This window comes from Ahaetulla prasina, chromosome 2 (assembly GCF_028640845.1).
Source record: "Ahaetulla prasina isolate Xishuangbanna chromosome 2, ASM2864084v1, whole genome shotgun sequence".
Taxonomy (NCBI): domain Eukaryota; kingdom Metazoa; phylum Chordata; class Lepidosauria; order Squamata; family Colubridae; genus Ahaetulla; species Ahaetulla prasina.
Genome location: NC_080540.1, coordinates 7,318,473 through 7,335,230, shown reverse-complemented (window position 1 = coordinate 7,335,230; position 16,758 = coordinate 7,318,473). Strand labels below are relative to the sequence as shown.

At 45.8% G+C, this 16,758-nt stretch overlaps 1 protein-coding gene across 1 annotated transcript in view; it reads left to right on the top strand.

Moving 5' to 3' along the window:
- LOC131189564 (uncharacterized) overlaps positions 1–16,758 on the top strand; it is a 59,885-nt gene that overhangs the window by 8,755 nt on the left and 34,372 nt on the right. Inside the window, 5 exon segments of the mRNA XM_058165736.1 lie at positions 3,738–3,789; positions 6,329–6,756; positions 7,456–7,573; positions 7,694–7,773; positions 8,547–8,673. Of these exon segments, the coding sequence (XP_058021719.1) occupies positions 3,738–3,789; positions 6,329–6,756; positions 7,456–7,573; positions 7,694–7,773; positions 8,547–8,673 (805 nt within the window).

Genomic DNA, 16,758 nt, shown 5'->3' with positions numbered 1-16,758 from the left:
CATGCGGCTCCATTTGTATAAGTGGCGGGTGAATAAATTGAGCATCATATGCACACGCTCGTCCATCTCTCATGCAAGTGGAGTTATATGATACTCTTATTATGCTATGTACCCACCTCCACATATATTCTTTGGCCCAAAACCGCAGGCCTCATTCCATTCAAAACTGGGCCGCACAGGTAGCGGGTGAGCACGAGTGTGCAGCTTCACTTGCATGAGCTGCAGATGAGTTCACATGCGTGTGAAGCTCCATTCAATCATGCAAATGGAGCTGCGCCTGTTCATGCATACCTGCCACTCAAACATAACCATCCCTTTTCTCTCCCCAGCCAAGCCGCCAAGTTGGAAATGTTGAGGATCGCTGATCTCTGATATACTATTTCTACAGCAAATATATTGTTTATTGCTATTGAACCGGTTGCATTGCATTCTGAAACGTATAATCTCAGATCGGGGGATGCAATTTCTTATATAATAATTTCCGCACCATATGTCTCAGAGCTTGCTTTCATTTCTTGCTTTCAGTTCATACTCAGTAAAAGTACTTATCTCTAAAAACAATGGAGTTGGGGTTTTCCTTTCTTGAGTATTGAAAGGAGGCAAACCTGACGTGGCCTACATGTGACGCATCTGGTCGGTGCGCCACCAGTTTGATAGGCCTGTCCTAAAGTCTTAGCTCCACCATCACCCTCATACAAATGGAGCCTGTGTCTGTATGAATGCAGTCCTGGAGGACTCCCTTCGATGTCACGTGAGTCACCAGCAAATCAATTGGGTTGAACTTTTACCATTCACTGAGATGGCATACTATAACTGTACACAGCAGCATCAATTTACCCCCTTTCAAGTGACCACTAGTGCAGAGGTCATGCCTATGCAGGGAGCCTTTTGTCAGCCTCTTTGGCTGAATGGATAAAAACTTTAAAAGCCCCCTGACTCCTGCTGCGCAAGGCTTTAGAATAAGCAAGGGAAGCACAAAAGAGAGAACCCCAGAAATAGTTTACAATAGGGGACGAGGTATACTTGTCCACAAAGTTCCTAAAATTTGGGCACCCCTGCAATAAGTTGAGACTTAAGTATATACTGTAGGCCCTTTTCCTATGTCTGGATTGTGAATTCAATGACCGTAGAATTGAAGTCTGAGCTTACCACCCAGACTAGCTATTGAACTATCCCCACCCCCACCCCCCGCCTTCAATATGGTTAGAATCAGAAAAGCATTTTGAGGTCAAGGAGATCCTTGACTCTCAATGCCACAAGGGGAAGTTATAGTACTTAGTCTTATGGAAGGGATTTCCTCTGTCAGATGCAGAGTGAGTGGTAGTGACGGATATTTGGGCCGTAGACTAATCCATAGTTTTCTTGTTAAGTTCCCAGATCAACCCCGATAGGTTATGTGAAGTCATACTCTTGGAAAAATAATGTCCCAGGAGTTTCTTTTGCTGTCTAAAATCAATGGGACGGTTGACACAACTGTGACCCAATGATTGAGCATCTCCATAGACATATACAGGTCTATAACTCCTTGATCAAACTTCAAAGAAGAAAAAGATTTTACTCCATGAATATAAGCTGGAAGGAGTAACTTAATGAGTTAACTGGAATTAGGATGGATTTTTCTTTGCTTGATATGTGTAACTGAAAGGTATAATTTGAAAATGTAATTTTTATATACATACATAATATCTATATTATATATCCTTAAGTAATCCTTAAATTAGGCAAATATTATTAAAATGTATTTGAGAGAGTGGGGGACCATCCAGGTTGGTTTAACAGGGGCTTATGAAAAGCCTCAGTCTGCTGAGGTGAGGTAGAGTCTCTGATGCCCACTGGGGGGACAGGATCTTCCCTGCAATCCTCTGCTAATTTTTGTTTGGCCTTATCAAATTGCCTATCCAGGGCACGCTGCCTTCTTAAGGCATCCCTTTCTGCAGCAGCAGAGTATGATGAGAGGCAAAAGATTTGGATCTGGTAGAGGGTACCCTAGATTTGGATCTGCTTCTATGAGGGGCTGGGGCCATGTTGGAATGGTGTCCCTGGGAGGGTGAGGAAGACGTATTTTACGTATTAAGAAAACGTAAAAAAAAAGGTTGTACCAGTTTAAAGAAAAACTCTGTACTAAAAAGGATGTTTATAAAATAATATATATTATTCTATAGGGGACCAGTAGTTTGGAGGGAGGGATCTAAATTTAATACTGAAATTTAAAGTTCATAATTAAGTCTAGGAAGTCAAAGATACTTAAGGTTTTCAGAGAATCAGGCTACTTTGAAAATATTTATTCAAATATTGTTCACTGATGGTGAAAGGGCAGTGATTTTGGTTTTGTATTGTGTCAGTTGTTCATAATGGAAGCCTGACAAAATTAGTTAGGTTGGATTTAGAAGGAGCCTTGATATGTAAAGAAATGGGTTGAAAAGAATGGAGGCAGAATGAGAACTTAAGGCCATTCTTCTTAAATTGTCTCTTCACCACAATTTTCCCTTCATTCTTTCTTTCATTAATTATAGCTAAATCTCTCTTTTCTTGTACTGTCCACCTCCAAGTCCAGACTAATCTTTTCAAACCAGTAAAATCTTCATTGCAATTGACTAGAAAAAAATATTATTTTACTCCAAAGCTCTTAAGGTTCCTATTCAAATTTCCTGAGGCGTGTTCCCTACTCAACAACCAAAATAAACTATTCATGCCTTTTTTTTCCTCGTAGTATTTGAGATTTATATTTATTTTTCAGTATTTGCCCTCTGCCTTTTTGTAATTCTACTTGCTCTCTAGTCACATATGAGACTTTATTCTCCCAATCTTCATTTTTCATCATGGTGGTTTGTTTTGAGGTAAAAAAATTTAAAGGTCCAGAGGTTTGAGCTTTCGCTCCATTTTGGGAATTTTGTTTTGATTCCTCTTTTTCATCAGGATCTATTCTTCAGGATTATTGACATTATTAAGGTAAAGGTAAAGGTTCCCCTCGCACATACGTACTAGTCGTTGCCGACTCTAGGGGATGATGCTCATCTCCATTTCAAAGCCGAAGAGCCAGCGGTGTCCGAAGACATCTCCGTGGTCATGTGGCCGGCATGACTCAACCTTTCCATCGACAAGCTCAACGTCCTACCCCTGAATTTGAAAAGACAGCTGTAATAATTGAACTCCCCAAAGAAAATCAATACAAATCTTAATATTCCTCAACCTGTGCCTTTCCTCCCTGTGTCTCTGGCAGCCCCCTGATCTCCCCTCACTTCAAGGCTGAGTTTGCCATCAGCCACAAGACACAGGCTGGGTTTCATAGAGAGACTTTTCTTCCTTGTCTTTTGTTCGCCCTGCCATTTCTGACAGGATTTTGCCCATTTTTGAGGTCTCCTCCTGGAAATCCCTCCAGACCCTTCAGAGAAGCTGCTCTTCAGGAAAGGGATTTTTGAGTCTCCACAGAGATTTTCTCAATCTTCACAAGATCACAGACGGTTCTTAGAGATTAAAAAGTGGAAAATCTGCAAACTGACACTTGCTGAAGATGCCACTTCCTTTCTAGATAGACAATGTTAGAGGGAAGGTTTCCTTCAATGCCCATCATCTCAGAGCCCTTGCAGGGTCTTCTCGCAATGCGCACAGGATCCTCTAGGGGGCTCCCTGGAAGAGCGGTGCAGCTCCCTCCCTCCCCCGCCTTAGAAGAGAACTGAGCATGCGCCGGCGTCTTTCCCAAATCAAGAGGGATGCGTGCTTCCCGACTCATTTTCCAGCCGAGGCTTGAAAGCTCCGATTCTGCTTCCCACCCTCGCTGTGAACTTTCGGGTGAGCCTTTCTAGCAAAGGGAAGAGGCTGCGGGGAAGTCTTGCACGGTCCAAAATCTGGACGTGATTCGGTGTTTAGTGATGGGGGCTTGCATGGACACATGCAAAACTTCCATTAGATTCGGAGTCCTGGGATGAAGGAGCGGGGGGGAGGAGCAGTGGTCCCATGTTCCCCTGCCGCCCCTGTGCATGCGCAGGCCAGGCAGGGGAGAAAGGAAATCTTCGGATCCTTCTCGTGGCCCCTAGAGGAAAAAAATCAGAATCTCAGAAAGGAGGGAGCCATATACCCTCCATTTGGATGGGGAAACCTCTGCATGGGAGGAGAGGAGGAGAGGTCGCCATTGCAAAACAGAGATTTGTGCCTGCAAGTCAGTCTTTTTCTCCGCCACAATTTCCTGCAAAACTTGTGGTTCTTGTTTTCAGAAGGGATTAGGGCCAGTGTTTTTGTCAAGCTTGGCCTTTGTTTTTAATCGTGGGTGTTGCAATCCATTGTTTATTTATTTACTTATTAAGTGGATTTAGAGAGCCCCTCATGTCAATTGCTGTTTGGGAACGTTTATGATTTGAATTGTGCAAATGGTTGCTCTTAACTATGCAGCCATAGAAATGATAAAATTATAGTTAGCCATAGAGGGCCATTTGGATCAGTAATGAAAGCAGAAGGCTTTGAAACCAGAAGTTTAACTTCTAGATTTTTTACCAGGTTCACCTGGTCCGCCAGTTGCGCTCCTTCCTTGACCGGGATGCCTTATGCACAGTCACTCATGCTCTGGTTACCTCTCGCTTGGACTACTGTAATGCTCTCTACATGGGACTCCCCTTGAAGAGCACCCGGAGGCTCCAGTTGGTTCAGAATGCAGCTGCGCGGGTGATAGTGGGAGCCACACGTTGCTCCCATGTAACACCTCTCCTGCGCAGTCTGCACTGGCTACCTGTGGTCTTTCGGGTGCACTTCAAGGTGTTGGTGACTACCTATAAAGCGCTCCATGGCTTAGGGCCAGGGTACTTACGGGACCGCCTGCTGTTACCGAATACCTCCCACCGACCTGTACGCTCGCACAGAGAGGGACTCCTTAGGGTGCCGTCCGCCAAGCAATGTCGGCTGGCGGCCCCCAGGGTGAGGGCCTTCTCTGTGGGGGCTCCCACCCTTTGGAACGAACTTCCCCCTGGACTCCCGGCAACTGCCAGACCTTCGGACTTTCCGCCGCGAGCTGAAGACCTATTTGTTCGCGCCAGACTGGCATAGGATTTTAAGAGGATTTTAATTAGTTTTAATGTTTTAATATTTTATAATTCGGGGTTTTATTTTTAATGTTTTAATTCGGCCATTTGTAATAAGTTTTTTAATTATGGTTTTATGTGTATATCTCTGTTGTTTTATTATGGCTGTAAACCGCCCTGAGTCCTTCGGGAGAAGGGCGGTATAAAAATTTAATAAATAATAATAATAATAATAGATCTACTCCAAGCTTTGGCATGAAAGCCTTGAGCCCATCCCAACTCTACTTCACAGGGCTGTTGTGGGGGAAATCGTAAGTAGGAGCATTATGTATAATTGCTGCCTAGAGTAAACAACAACAACAATAATAATACAGAAGACATAAAAATTAAATTTTTTTTTTTTTATTCAAAAAGTTTTACAAAATTTTTCCCCCCCTTTCCCCCCCTCCCCCCCCGACTTCCCGGAACAAGCACAAGGTATAGTTAAAAGTAAAACAAACATATGCTAAAAAATTTTCGTCCCAACTTAATTATACCCCTACAATCATCAATTCCTAACTTCCCCCCAAAGCAATCAAACATAATACATCATAATCATTCAAAAACAGTCTGATAACTCTTAGTCTGATATCTACGTTGAATATAGTCAATCCATTTTTTCCATTCCTTTAAGTATCTTTCTTGCGTATTGTCTTTCAAAAAGGCTGATATCTTCGCCATCTCAGCCAAATTGGCAACTTTCAATATCCATTCTTGTATTGTTGGTACTTCTTTTTTCTTCCAATATTGTCCTATTAGTAATCTTGCTGCAGTTATTAGATTTAAAATCAATTTAGTCTCAATTACTGTACAATCCGTAATAATTCCCAACAAGAAAAATTAAATTTTTGATAGAAACTAGGAAGTAGAAATCAAAAACATATTTAAATGTATTTTTCCAATATTTTGATAGATATTAACATCCTGCAATTTTCCCGATATGTAGAGAGAGCAAGCTAACCAATAGATTCCGCGCCCCCCCCATCCCAGACATTGGTAGGTTCATCCAATTTATTTATTTTCCCTTCTATTTCCCCTTACCTTTTCTTCCCTTCCCTCTTTGATAAGGATGCTCAGTTGTTCGATTAATCACATTAGTAAACACCCTAAATTATTTGTTCCATTTCAGGCATGTAAGCTGGAAATTTTTTCTGCTTCTTCTGGAATCTAAAGTATCTTGTCTGAGAAGAGAGCTGAATGGCCTTGGAAAATTTGGCCAGACCTCTTGTGAAGATAAATACCCAGGGGAGATCCTTGGGTCCATTTTGGAGCTTTATTAGAGACTAGGGAGAAGATGGAGGGACAACACCCAGCAGATGCAGACATTAGAAAAGGCCCCCCAGCTGCTCAGCCTTGGAGCTGTGGGAAGAATGGGGCAATTCCTGGACGGAGAAGCCACGAAGAGGCATCCAGTAGTTCTGAGGTCCAATGCTGTCACTTCAGAAAAGTGCAGTTTCAGGAGGGGAGCCATCCCCGAGATGTTTGCACTCAGCTTCACTACCTTTGTCGTCAGTGGCTGCAACCAGAAAAACACACCAAGGCTCAGATGCTGGACCTGGTGCTCCTGGAGCAATTCCTGGCTGTCCTTCCCCCAGAGATGGCAAGATGGGTGCGGGAGTGTGGAGCAGAGACCAGTTCCCAGGCGGTGTCCCTGGCCGAAGGCTTCTTGCTGACTCAGGAGGAGGAAAACATGCAAGAAGAGTTGCAGGTGGGAGAATGGAATCATGGCAGCTCTAAAGAGGATCTCTCTGAATTTGTCAATTCCTCTCTGGCAGCATTTTCTGGGATTTTTAACTCCTATGGGCATTTGTTCTGTTCTTCAAGAGGATGTATTTGGGGCAATTCTTCCATTCTGTTTCAGCAAAGGACTTCGGGGTTTGCTAGTTTGAAGGTACAGTATTGGGGTAAAATGCTCCCAATTTGGACAGGATCAGCCAATCCGGTAGCGATGGCAGTGGATGGTTTGAAGAACTGGTAGCAAAAATCCCTGGCCCCCCACCCCCGCCCATGCCCACCCAATGCCCAGTCGCCCACTTCCCCGCTTGCCACTTCTTTTAAAAAATGCTTTTAAAAGTTAAAAAAAGGCTCTGAAGATCATAGCTGAGCTACGCGATCATCAGAGCCGTTTTTTTACTTTTAAAAGCATTTTTTATAACCTATTCGTCCGAATAGGTTGTTAAAAAATGCTTTTAAAAGTTAAAAAAAAAAGATTGTGTGCAACAGCTGATCACAAACCCCCCGTGTGTTGTTCTACTTGCCCCGTGCCTCCTTTTGCTACGTGGTGTGCATGTGTGCACGCAGCCAGCAAACCAGTAATAAACCGGTTCAGATTTCACCACTGTGCAGTATGATAATCCATTTCTATCTCTGTGCTCTTCCTTTGTTTCTCGTATCATATCATGTTCAGAAATCCGTGGAATCTGTGACCGAGTATCCTAAGAGGGGGAAAGATTCATTCAGATCTTCTCAAGAGCTGCTTTTCAGGGAGAACTTCCAGAAGGATCAAAGTCAAGACGCTACGCAAGGTAAGAAAAGCTCTTTCTCGGTGAGGTGAGATTTCAATATTTAGCTGATTCTTTCGCACCACTTTATTGGAGTGTCTCTCTTTAACAAATCTGCTTCCAGTCATTTTCTCTTTCTCACAGAGAGTAGAAAGCTGTCCTTGGAGTTTTTAGAATCACCTTTTTGTGCTGGAGCTGAAGGATTAGCTGAACGGCTACTTCAGGTAAGGAGGAGAAACATCGGACAAGGTCCACAAATTTTGGATGGATTTCATTTTGTTCTAGAGTTCAATGTATAAAATTGCTATTTCTAAGCAATTCAAATTTGACTGAACCTTCACACTCAGCTTAGCCCTATCCTCTCCCTTCTGAGGGGATCCTTTGTGAGTCGCTTTCTCCGCCCCTCCTGCTTCACCATCAGATTTCATTGACCAGACTGTTGTCAGCATCGGGGCTCTTCCGTCTGTCTCCCAGGGTTATTCTCACACACCATTGAAAAATATATATATCCTCTTTTGCCTTTTGAAAGGCATCTTTGGAATAACTGTGACCTGGTGATTGAGATTCTCCATAGACATAAAGTACATAGAGTACTATTATCAGCTCTTCGAATACCTTCATGAAGGTGTGGAGTTGGGGTAGTTTGGTCCCTCAGTTGATAAAGGGAGCCATTGCAGAACATGTCAGGTGGGTTTTCCCAGTATTTTGCTCTCCTAGGAAGAATGGGAGTCACTGACAAACAGTGGATTTAAGACCCAACTACCAAGAATATTTTATTCCAATATTTTATTATTAAACCTAAGACATTCCAAACACTTCCAGCTTGATCAAACATGATTTAGTTGTGCCATCAGCCAAAAGCGGTGAGATCTTATTCTTAATTCTGCAGAGGATGCACATTTTGTTCACTAGATCTTTTCCCTAGAATTGGTGGAAGAAAATTATCCCATTATTCTTGGGATTATCCGTTAATAAGGAAATTTGTGTCCTTGTTCAGGATGTTGTTTCTTTTGAGGAAGTGGCCGTGTATTTCTCCAAGGAGGAGTGGTCTCAACTGGATCCTGACCAAAAAGCGCTCCATGGAGAAGTCATGCTGGAGAATTCCAGGAATCTGTTTTGTCTGGGTAAGAACCCCTTTCTGTGCTCAGGAACGTAGAGAAGGGCCTTGCATGTTATTTCTGGGGGGGGAGGAAATCATTTATTTATAGTGCATTCAGAAAGTATTCAGATCCACTTCACTTTTTTCAAATTTTATTATGCTGTAGCATGATTCTACAGTTATTGAAATGAGTATTTTGTATTTTATGAACAGAGTTCTTTTATGTAATAAGGGAGACTATACAGATTTCAGATTGTTCTTTGAATAAATTTCCTGCTTCCTTAAAATCAGTTCGGTTAAATGGTTATAGCACCAGGCGAAAAACTGGGTGACTGTGAGTACTAGTTCTGCCTTAGGCATAAATGTTAGAATATGACCATGGTATCCTGCTGCACCGGTTGGAGGGATTGGGAGTGGGAGGCACCGTTTATCGGTGGTTCTCCTCCTATCTCTCCGATCGGTCGCAGACGGTGTTGACGGGGGGGCAGAGGTCGGCCCCGAGGCGCCTCACTTGTGGGGTGCCTCAGGGTCGATTCTCTCGCCCTCTTGTTCAACATCTATATGAAGCCGCTGGGTGAGATCATCAGTGGTTTCGGTGTGAGGTACCAGCTGTACGCTGACGACACTCAGCTGTACTTTTCCACACCGGACCACCCCAACGAAGCTATCGAGGTGTTGTCCCGGTGTCTGGAAGCCGTACGGGTCTGGATGGGGAGAAACAGGCTGAAGCTCAATCCTTCCAAGACGGAGTGGCTGTGCATGCCGGCATCCCGGTACAGTCAGCTGCAGCCTCGGCTGACTGTTGGGGGCGAGTCATTGGCCCCAATGGAGAGGGTACGCAACTTGGGCGTTCTCCTGGATGGACGGCTGTCTTTTGAAGATCACTTGACGGCCGTCTCCAGGAGAGCCTTTCACCAGGTCCGCCTGGTCCGCCAGTTGCATCCCTTTCTGGACCGGGATGCCTTATGCACGGTCACTCATGCTCTCGTGACATCTCGCCTGGACTACTGCAATGCTCTCTACATGGGGCTCCCCTTGAGGAGCACCCGGAGACTCCAGGTAGTTCAGAATGCGGCTGCGCGGGTGATAGAGGGAGCCCCTCGTGGCTCCCATGTAACACCCCTCCTGCGCAGACTGCACTGGCTACCTGTGGTTTTCCGGGTGCGCTTCAAGGTTTTGGTAATGATCTTCAAAGCGCTCCATGGCATAGGTCCGGGTTACTTACGGGATCGTCTACTGCCACCGAATGCCTCCCACCGGCCCGTGCGCTCTCACAGGAGGGACTCCTCAGGGTGCCGTCGGCCAGGCAGTGCCGACTGGCGGCGCCCAGGAAGGGCCTTTTCTGTGGGGCTCCCACCCTCTGGAGCGAGCTTCCCCAGGACTTCGTCAACTTCCTGACCTTGGACCTTCCGCGAGCTCAAGACACATCTATTTATTTGCAGGACTGGACTAGATTTTAAAATTTTAAAATTTTAAATGTCTAAATTTTAGATTTGGTTTTAAATTGGGTTTTATTGTTTATATGTCTATTTTAAATTTTGGCCTATATAATAAGTTTTTTAGATGAATGTTTTACTTTGTATATTTATGTGTTTTTATATGGCTGTACACCGCCCTGAGTCCCTAGGGAGATAGGGCGGTATAAAAGTACAAATGAATGAATGAATGAATGAATGAATGAATGAATGAATGAATGAATAAATAAATAAATAAATAAATAAATAAATAAATAAATAAATAAATAAATAATAGAATAGAATAGAATAGAATAGAATAGAATAGAATAGAATAGAATAGAATAGAATAGAATTTTTTATTGGGCAAGTGTGATTGGACACACAAGGAATTTATCTTGGTGCATATGCTCTCAGTGTACATAAAAGATACCTTCATCAAGAATCTTAAGGTACAACACTTAATGATAGTCATAGGGAACAAATAAGCAATCAGGAAACAATATCAATATAAATTGTAAGAATACAAGCAACAAAGTTACAGTCATATAGTCATAAGTGGAAGGAGATGGGTGATGGGAACGATGAGAAGATTAATAGTAGTGCAGATTTAGTAAATAGTTTGACAGTGTTGAGGGAATTTTAGATAGGGCATTTTTAAGGGGTGGGAGGGTTAGGGCGGGTGTTGGGGGTAGCCCGTCGGGAGGGAAACCAGTCCCTGCGCGCGCTCGTGGCGATTATTTAGTGGGTTCGGAGGTTATGCGGGGGGAATGTGTTCCTTTTGTGAGGTGGTTCCATTTGCACGGTAAGTGGGAGGGGCAGATATGGCGGAAGGGGATCGATTGGTCTAGGGGTCACGCGTTCGATGTCTGCAAGCGATCGCGTGCCCCGATCCCTCTGACTTTTCCCGTTCCCCGGATGGTCAAGACCCTCAGAGCCTGGGCCTTCGTCTTATGTTATGCAACGCACGGTCCGTGGCCAATAAGGCCCCTAATACACGATCTTATCCAGGGGCGCGCGGATCTTATAAGCGTTCGGAGACCTGGTTGGGCACTGAAGGCGTGCCCTGGTCGAAATGTGCCCACGGGTTTCCGTGCATTCCATCAGCCGAGGGCCCAGGGTAGGGGTGGGGGTGGCGGTTGCTATTAAAGAGAGTCTAGAGCCGAGGGAGACCACTGTACCTCAGATTGCGGTGTGAATCCTCTTGTGAGATGGGGTCATAGGTGTCAGATGGGCTTGCTGGTCACGTACCTGGCTCCTTGCTGCGTGACAGCTGCCCTGCCCGAGCTCCTGGAGGTGCTTGCCGGGGTGGCAGTGGAGACCCCCAGACTTTTAGTCATGGGGGACTTTAACTTGCCATCTGCCGGCTCGTCATCGACAGTGGCTCGGGAGTTCATGGCTTCCATGACGGCCTTGGACCTGACTCAAGTAGTTGATGGCCCCACTCACATCGGGGGTGGCACTCTGGATCTTATTTTTATCTCTGGTCAGTGGCTGAAGGATCTGGATTTGAGAGATGTAGTCATAGAACCTTTGTCATGGTCAGATCACTCTCTCCTTCGCCTGGACTTTCTGACCGCCACTCAACACCGCGGGAGGCGGAACCACAGCGTTGGTTCCGTCCCAGGCGCCTGATGGACCCGGAGAGGTTCGGACGGAGCTTGGGCCACTTCCTGAGGGTCTGGCTCACGGCACGGCAGAGGAACTAGCCGCAGCCTGGCAGCGGGCTGCGGCTGGGGCTGAACCGTGTCGTGCCTCTGCGACCTCTGACCCGGCGCAGATCCCAACCCGGCTCCTTGGTTCTCCGAGGAGCTGAGGATGAAGCGCGGAGAAGGCGCCTAGAGAGCTCCTGGAGGTCTAGCCGTTTAGAAGCTGATCGGACACTAGTTAGGTCCTATACTAGGACCTACCTAGTGGCACTGAGGAAGCGAGGCGTTGCTCGCCTCCTCCCTCATTGCGTCGGCAGATAACCGCCCAGCCGCCTTTTTCGGGTGACCCGTTCCCTCCTTCACCAGGGGCGGGATGACCCGTGCAGGGGCGTGCTGAGGAGTTTAACGGTTATCTATACGATAAAATCGTTCAGCTCGAGCGGTCTAGACCAAAATTGCGGCGATTCAGATGAGGCGTCTGAGGTGGTCTTGGTGACATTTGTTGGGATGAGTTTGACCCTGTGGCTCCGAGGACATGGACAGGTTGTTGGGTAGGCTGAATGCCTGCGTGTTTACTGGACCCGTGCCCCTCCTGGCTGGTGCTGGCCACTCAGGAGGTGACACGAGGCTGGCTCAGGCGATTCGAGTGCCTCCTTGTTGGAGGAGTCTTTCCGGCCGCCTTGAAAGAGGCGGTGGTGAGGCCCCTCCTCAAGAAGCCCTCCTGGACCCGGCTGTCTTAGGTAATTATCGTCCGGTCTCCAACCTTGCCCGCGGCGAAGGTTGTAGAAATATGGTGGCATATCAGTTTCCTCTGCACCTGGATGAAACTGTCTATCTAGACCCGTTCAGTCGGTTTCCGGCCCGGTTACAGCACGGAGCGGCTTTGGTCGCGTTGGTGGATGATCTCTGGAGGGCCAGGATAGGGGTTGTTCCTCTGCCCTGGTCCTATTAGACCTCTCAGCGGCTTTCGATACCATCGACCATGGTATCTTGCTGCGCGGTTGGGGGATTGGGAGTGGGAGGCACCGTTTATCGGTGGTTCTCCTCCTATCTCTCCGACGGTCGCATGAGCAGTGTTGACAGGGGGCAGAGGTCGGCCCGGGCGCCTCACTTGTGGGGTGCCGCGGGGTCGATTCTCTCGCCTTCTGTTCAACATCTATATGAAGCCGCTGGGTGAGATCATCAGTGGCTTCGTGTGAGGTACCAGCTGTGCGCTGATGACACCCAGCTGTACTTTTCACACGGGCCACCCCAATGAAGCTATCAGTGCTGTCCCGGTGTTTGGAGGCGTCTGGTCTGGATGGGGAGAAACAGGCTCAAGCTCAATCCCTCCAAGACTGAGTGGCTGTGGATGCGGCATCCCGGTACAGTCAGCTGAGTCCTCGGCTGACTGTTGGGGCAGTCATTGGCCCGATGGAGAGGGTGCGCAATCTGGGCATTCTCCTGGATGAGCGGCTGTCTTTTGAAGACCATTTGTGGCCGTCTCCAGGAGAGCTTTCCACCAGGTTCGCCTGGTGCGCCAGTTCGCCCTTTCTGAACCGGGATGCCTTATGCACGGTCACTCACGCCTCGTGACGTCTCGCCTGGATTACTGCAATGCTCTCTACATGGGGCTCCCTTGAGGGGCATCCGGAGGCTTCAGTTGGTCCAGAGCGGCTGCGCGGGTGATAGAGGAGCCTCGGGGCTCCCGTGTTACCTATCCTGCGCAGACTGCACTGGCTACCTGTGGCCTTCGGGTGCGCTTCAAGGTGTTGGTGACAATCTTTAAAGCGCTCCATGGCATAGGGCCGGGCTATTTACGGGACCGCCTACTGCTACCAAATACCTCTCACCGACCGTGCGCTCCCACAGAGAGGGACTCCTCAGGGTGCCGTCAGCTAGGCAGTGCCGTCTGGCGACACCAGGAAGGCCTTCTCTGTGGGGCTCCCACCCTCTGGAGCGAACTCCCCCCAGGACTTCGTCAACTTCCGGACCTCCGAACCTTTCGTCGCGAGCTTAAAACGCACTTATTCATCTGCGCGGGACTGGATTAGATTTTAAAGTTATTGGTTTTAAGGTTTTTTTTATTATTTATATTGTTTTTTAAATTCGACAATAGAATAAGTTTTTTAATTGTTGTTTTTTAATTTGTATTTATATGTATTTTAACTGCCTGTGAACCGCCCTGAGTCCTTAGGGAGATAGGGCGGTATATAAATTTGAAAAATAAATAAATAAATAATAAATAATTATTTGTTTAGTAGAGTAATGGCATTTGGGGAAAAACTGTTCTTGTGTCTAGTTGTTCTGGTGTGCAGTGCTCTATAGCGTCGTTTTGAGGGTAGGAGTTGAAACAGTTTATATCCAGAATGCGAGGGGTCTGTAAATATTTTCACAGCTCTCTCTTTGACTCGTGCAGTAGACAGGTCCTCAACTGAAGGCAGGTTGATAGCAATTGTTTTTTCTGCAGTTCTAATTATCCTCTGAAGTCTGTGTCTGTCTTGTTGGGTTGCAGAACAAAACCAGACAGTTATACAGGTGCAGATGACAGACTCAATAATTCCTCTGTATCAGCAGTTCCTTGGGCAGTTTGAGCTTTCTGAGTTGGCGCAGAGAGAACATTCTTTGTTGTGCTTTTTCGATGACGTTTTTGATGTTAGCTGTCCATTTTAGACCTTGCGATATGGTAGAACCTAGAAATTTGAAGGCCTCTACTGTTGATACTGTGTTGTCTAGTATTGTAAGAGGTGGAAGTATGGAATAGTTTCTCCTAAACTCTACCACCATTTCTACGGTTTTCAGTGTGTTCAGTTCCAGACTTTTCCGGTCGCACCACGAGGCTAGTTGTTCAACCTCCCTTCTGTATGCGGATTCATCATTGTCTTGAATGAGACCGATCACTGTTGTGTCATCTGCGAACTTCAGTAGTTTAACAGATGGATCATTAGAGATGCAGTCATTGGTATACAGAGAGAAGTGGGGAGAGCACACAGCCTGTGCTATTTGTATAGGTATCTGATGTGATTCTGCTTAGTTTCACCTGCTGCTTCCTGTTTGTTAGGAAGCTTGTGATCCACTTACAAGACTGTTCAGGTACCTGTAGCTGGTTTAGCTTAGTTAGAAGAGTGTCTGGAATGATGGTATTGAATACTGAACTAAAGTCTACAAAGAGGACCCTTGTGTAGGTCTTTGGAGATTCAAGATGTTATAGAATATAGTGCAGAGCCATATTAGCATCATTTGTTGATCTATTTGCTCGGTATGCAAATTGCAAGAGGTCTAATAGCGGATCTGTGATGGTTTTCAAGTGGGCAGTACTAGCCTTTCAAAGGTTTTCATGACTACAGATGTTAGAGCAACTGGTCTGTAGTCATTCAGTTCCTTGATGGTGGGCTTCTTCGGCACTGGAATGATGGTAGCAAGAAGGAACATAGCACATCTCTAGTGATTTATTGAAGATATGGGTGAAGATGAGGGCTAATTGATCAGCACAGACTTTTAAGCAAGAAGGAGTTATTTTGTCTGGGCCTGGAGCTTTTCCTGGCTTTTGTCTGTGAAATAGGTCTTGCACTTCCTTTTCTGTGATTGCTAGAGGTTGTGAACCCAATGGGATGGGATCAGTTGCAGGAGGCTTGGCTGTTGTTGGTATGTCTGAGATGGGGGTTGTGGAGATAGGTGGCTGTAGTTTCCTTTCAAACCTGCAGTAAAACACGTTCAGGTCATCTGCCAGTTGTTGATTTCCTTCAGCCTGGGAAGGAGGTTTGCCGTAACAGGTGATATTTTTAAGAGTTTCCACATGTTTGCTGGTTCATTTGTTTAACTGATGGATCGTTAGAGATGCTGTCATTGGTATACAGAGAGAAGTGGAGAGAGCACACAGCCTGTGCTATTTGTATAGGTATCTGATGTGATTCTGCTTAGCTTCACCTGCTGCTTCCTGTTTGTTATGAAGCTTATGATCCACTTACAAGTGTGTTCAGGTACCTGTAGCTGGTTTAGCTTAGTTAGAAATGTGTCTGGAATGATGGTATTGAATGCTGAACTAAATATTCAAAGAGGACCCTTGCGTAGGTCTTTGGAGATTCAAGATGTTGTAGGATGTAGTGCAGAGCCATATTAGCAGTAGCATCTGTTGATCTATTTGCTCGAAATGCAAATTGCAAGAGGTCTAACAGCGGATCCGTGATGGTTTTCAAGTGGGACACTACTAGCCTTTCAAAGGTTTTCATGAGTACAGATGTTAGAGCAACTGATCTGTGGTCTTTCAGTTCCTTGATGGTGGGCTTCTTCAACACTGGAATGATAGTAGAGCGTTTGAAGCAAGAAGGAACATAGCACATCTCTAGCGATTTATTGAAGATTCAGGTGAAGATGGGGGCCAATTGGTCAGCACAGACTTTTAAGCAAGAAGGAGTTATCTTGTCTGGGCCTGGAGCTTTTCCTGGCTTTTGTCTGTGAAATAGGTCTTGCACTTCCTTTTCTGTGATCACTAGGGGTTGTGAACCCAATGGGTTGGCGTCAGTTGTAGGAGGCTTGGCTATTGTTGGTGTGTCTGAGATGGGGGTTGTGGAGATAAGGGGCTGTAGTTTCCTTTCAAACCTGCAGTAAAACACATTCAGGACAACTGCCAGTGGTTGATTTCCTTCACCCTGGGAAGTTGGTTTGCCGTAGCTGGTAATATTTTTAAGAGTTTTCCACATGTTTGCTGGTTCATTTGTTGCAAACTGATTCTTTAGTTTTTCAGAGTAGCTTCTATTTGCTGCTCTGATCTCCCTTGTTAATACATTTCTGGCCTGACTGAACAGCATTTTATCACCTTTTCTGTAGGCTTCCTCTTTGGAACAACATAGCTGCTTAAGTTTAGCTGTGAACCAAGGTTTGTTGTTACTGTATATTTGCAAGTTCCTGGTCGGTACACATACAGTAGGTCTTTAAAGAAGCTGACATATGATGTTACAGTATCTGTGAGTTCATCCAGGTCTGCAGAGGTACTTTCAGTAGCTGGTTGACTTTGGGCCAAAACTCTCT